The sequence below is a fragment of the Egretta garzetta genome, unplaced genomic scaffold, assembly GCF_000687185.1.
Source record: "Egretta garzetta isolate BGI_Z169 unplaced genomic scaffold, ASM68718v1 scaffold180, whole genome shotgun sequence".
NCBI classification, from domain to species: domain Eukaryota; kingdom Metazoa; phylum Chordata; class Aves; order Pelecaniformes; family Ardeidae; genus Egretta; species Egretta garzetta.
Window position 1 is genome coordinate 358,789 of NW_009258299.1, and position 4,699 is coordinate 363,487.

General features: G+C 42.7%; 1 protein-coding gene across 1 annotated transcript in view; it reads left to right on the forward strand.

Annotated features, from left to right (window-relative positions):
- The first annotated feature begins 392 nt into the window (after nt 1-392).
- Nucleotides 393-4,699, forward strand: part of PTN (pleiotrophin) — an 18,556-nt gene continuing 14,249 nt past the window's right edge. The window contains exons 1-3 of the mRNA XM_009638589.2: nt 393-501; nt 2,023-2,196; nt 3,233-3,394. Coding sequence (XP_009636884.1) covers nt 393-501; nt 2,023-2,196; nt 3,233-3,394 — 445 coding nt within the window. The remainder of the gene's footprint in view (nt 502-2,022; nt 2,197-3,232; nt 3,395-4,699) is intronic.

Here is a 4,699-nt window from a genome sequence, read left to right on the forward strand (position 1 = left end):
GGTAAGCTGAAAGACAAAGTATACATTATGTTTAGTTTTACACAATAAATCACAGCCAGAGGTCAGGAAAGAAGAGCGAGATTCCAGGCCCATCAGGAGCCTTGATTCTCTGACAGGTTTCTAGAAGGTGAGCGGTAACTACTGAACTTCCTGTGGCAAAACTCATCCGTGATGTGGTACACAAGCTGGAAAATAATTGGTAAATGTCTTTTGTCTTCTCTCTGGAATGAAGATAATTGCCCATTCTGCCAATGGCTAATTATGTTTGACCTGCTTGTGTCTTGTGGCCCTGAAGCAGAGCTTCTCAAAAATGCTGTAGCAACACTTTAGATGGGGGTCCCACTTTTTACAGTCTAAACAACCTTTTTCCCTCTCTCTTGTTAATTCCCAGAATGCAACAGCAACAGCAGCAACGTCGAATGTTCACAGCTGCCTTCTTGGCGCTTGTTTTCATTCTGGCAGCTGTGAGTACCACCGAGGCTGGCAAAAAAGAGAAACCAGGTAAGATCCGGTGTAATTCAGAGTTAATCCCTGAGGTAGATTGCATGTGTGGGAGAATGTCAAATGCTTCTGGTTTTGTTAGGAAATTCAAGTCATTTGTTAACCTTTTGACATACAGGGTAGGGATTTGTGGCTGTGACATGTTGTTCTGTGTTAAATAGGAAAACAGAAAGTAGTTTCCATGAAAGCTGGCAGCTTGACAGCCCCGGAGACTGGAGCCCTCAGTTTATCACAGAGTGGGTATTGCAAGGCAGCTGAAAATTTGCTCTGGGAATAGGTTCGTGCTTGACTTAGGGAGGACCAAACAGGAGGGCTGAAAGAGCAGTTATCGTGTTGTTCATTCAGTGTTGTCTATGACAATGCTACAGCAATGCTGTGTGATGTGGAAATCCTCTGACAAAGACTTGAACTAGCTCGCTGCTGCAGATAGGTAGCCGGGCAGCCAGCGGTAATTGCTTTCTGTCAGTGATGAACTCGGACCTCGTTAGGGGAGAGACAGGCCTTGGGTGGAAAATTCACATCTATCTAACCCAGTTTTGACATTTTTTAAGGAACACGTGTTTTGGTGGTTTTTCTTAAGGTCTTAGTATTTACCATCTACTTAAACACTCGTCTATATGACCTGTGAGTCAATCCGAATTAGTGTTCTCATTTAAAAAAAAGGTGCTTCTAACCACTGTGGCTGTATGGAAATAGGAGAAAATGTGTATGTAAACATATAAGAGACAGAAGGAAAATAATTTTATATAAGGTTATTTAAAGTTACTTGTGATGTTTTGGGGCCCTAACTAATTATTTTTGTGGACCCTTGTGTTTGATCACATTGCTGTTTTTTCTCATCAGACTTGGGTTTAAGGATTGAAATGAAAGCATGATCTTTACTTTTGTCCCTGAGCAACAAACCCACCTGTATTAACAGCGTTTCAAGTATACTTCTCCATGTAGTTTGTTCTTTGCCTTTGGAGTTTCGGTCATATTCTGACATAAAATGTGACATGGTATATAGCAAGTGAGAAGTTTGTATCTCACAGGTGTTCTCTGGAGGTGCTCAAATCCTCTGATACACAACGTCAACACATACATTTCTAACCTCTATAGGGTGTAGTGCTTCAGTTGAAATGGAAAATATTTGCATGCCACCAGCTTCTGGAGACAGAGGAGTGTCCTTTCTGAGTGAGCCCTCCTGCATGTTTTGGTCAGTGATCCCTGAGGGTTTCTAGATGACTTCCCATTCTGGAGATGAGAATCCACTCCAGAATATCTAAGTGGACTCGTAGACATGGTAGTGGGACTGAATTTGAATGATCCACCCTGCTTTGGGGTCAGAGGCTGACGTATCTCTGCAGAACAGAGGGAGAGGATGCCAGACCTTTTTGCTTTTGAAGCAGTTGTTTTACGAATGCCTTCCTTATTCACCCTTTCAGGTGCTGTGACTATTTAGTCATGTTTAGGGAACTTCTCCATAGGCTCTGGGTACTGACCACTTCTCTTGCTTGGGTTTGGTTCCTTGTCTTCATCCAGAGAAAAAGGCGAAGAAGTCTGACTGTGGGGAATGGCAGTGGAGCGTCTGTGTGCCCACCAGTGGCGACTGTGGCCTGGGGACACGCGAGGGCACTCGCACTGGAGCTGAGTGCAAACAAACCACCAAGACTCAGAAGTGTAAGATTCCCTGCAACTGGAAGAAGCAATTTGGAGGTAAGCATCACTCTCTGAAGGGTTTTGCTTTGGTTTTTATTTAAGTGTGGAGCAGGAAGCCTGTATTTTCTGCTTAGCCCCTTGGTGAAGGGGCTACTTCTGTACTTCAAGTTCATCGCAGCTGGAACACATAAGGCATCAGAAGGCAGCATCTTCAGAGCAAAGACGCTCCTCTGCAGAGAGTCCATACAACCTACTTACTGCAAACTCCGTCTTCCAGCGGCATGCTTAAATCTGCTCTCCTGTGGAGTACAACACTATAAAAGGCAGCAATGTAAGGGTTGCGGGTTCTCTCGCAGCTGTGAATCTCTGCGATGGTTACCACAGGCTTTGCGTGACCTTGCAATGTGTGATTTGCAGCGTGGAGTGTGGGTGGCACTGAAAGGAGTGGATGAAGACCAGTGTATTTCATCTATATTATTCAGTTCAGAAGGTTCATCCATAACAGTTCAGAAAGATACGTCAGATCTGTCCTGGACAGGATGTCTGTCCAGGACTCAGATCCGATTACTCTTCCAAACTTGATTTTTTCCTAGTAAACAGCTTGTATAGCTTTGACATCATTGTGACCTTACTAAGGCAATCAGTTCAGCAGCTACAGACTTGACAAGTTCATAGTTGCACATATGTTTTTGAAACTATTAAATCCTTATTTGGTAACCTTTGGCATCACACAAATGGGAGGAACGGCCATATAGAATATGAATGACATTTCCCACTGCTGTTTTTTCTTTCTTTTTTTAAATTTAATTTATTGTATATCTTCACAGTTGAATGTATTTTCCTTTATAGGACAATAATGCAATATCCATGCGAAGGCAAGAGGATTCCATTTTAAAGCATTTGGGGCGAGGGATGACTGCAATTATCACTGCAAATCATCTTCAAATTTTTCTTGGGATTCCTTTCTTTGGTTGCATGATCCTTTTGTCTACAAGCACTGGTTGTCTGTGATATTCTATTAGACTCATAGGATTTTTGTTTTCACACTCAGTCAATTCTGTTTTAAAAATTGCTGTTTATTTACTTGTTGCAGCGGAGTGCAAATACCAGTTCCAGGCCTGGGGAGAATGTGACTTGAATACTGCCTTGAAGACTCGAACCGGGAACCTAAAGAGAGCCCTTCATAATGCTGACTGCCAGAAGACTGTCACAATCTCAAAGCCCTGTGGGAAGCTTACCAAACCCAAACCTCAAGGTAAATTCCAGTTACTGAAAGCTGCACATTAGTTCATTTAAATCACTGTACTTGTGATGTCCTGCTTGCTTCAGTGGGAGCTCAGTAGTACAGGAGATTGTACTTCCACGGCCTTTCCTCAGTTCTGTGCTGCTCCTACCTCCCAGCAGCCAGGCAGACGATATTCCCAAGTTGTGTAGTCAAGGCAGCATCACACGCAAGAGATGAGCTGAAGAGTAGAGCTCCAATTTTAAACTTAGGCCGCCTGTACTGCTACCAGTTTGCTTATGCTCACTGGACCTCCATGGTACAGATGCTTTTACCTGGCGATGGGAACAGACCAGTAATAGCATGCAAAACATGTCTCAGTAAAGACTGCTTTTGTATAGGTTTTGTTTTATATTGAATAATGACTGGTTGAAAAAGGGACTGCTTTCCTTTTGGGCAGGTAATATTGAAGGGATGTTCTGCTCACTGCATGTTGAAAAGAGGGTATGTGGATGTTTTGCAGTCTTGGGGTTCTATATTCTTTATTCAAAGATAGCAGGAAGGAGAGTATGGAATGTGTATGTCATCTTTAAATGCGAGTGACAGTGTAATTCCTAGTACCTAGAAAGGCATATGCCTTGCATTTGTGTTTCCAGGTGTCCCTTAGACAAGCTTATTTTCTTTCTAATCATTAAAGACATTTAATGTACTCTTTTGTTGGAGTAGCAGGTGTTATGTGTGTAGGATGATTTGTAGTGGGAGCTAAAACTGTGAGATCTTGTTTGAGATACAGAAATAATGTGTTTTAAGTGGATTATACAAGCTTTGCTACCCTGGCATTTGTTTGCTTAAAACCAGCTAGGTTTAACACATTCCAGGCTCTGAATACTTGGATAATGATAAAAATAAATGTGATTAGGAGTGACAGGCGCAATTTGGACCAGCAGTTTTCAAATTGTGGATGGTGATGCATCATTGCTCTGAGGGGTACCTGCCGGTGGCCTGCTTGGCTTGTGCAACCAGAGACACGTCTGATGAGGTTGCAGATGCTTTCTGCGTGTGTGCATGCATCCATCTGCTTTGCCGTTACAGCTTACAACCGTAACTGGTCCTACTCGCACACCATCCATGGAGTTATCAGATAAGCACTATGCCTAGAACCTGCGTAAATAATGACGTAGAACAAAGTAGAAAGGATACAACAAGACTTTGAGAGACCAGCTGACTTGGCTGAGTTGGCAGCAATAAATATCACCATTTGGGGATGGAAGTGACTGTGTTGGAATGCTTGAAGGGCTTTGAACTTTGTGATTTTATTGTTTATTAGGACTTTTATTG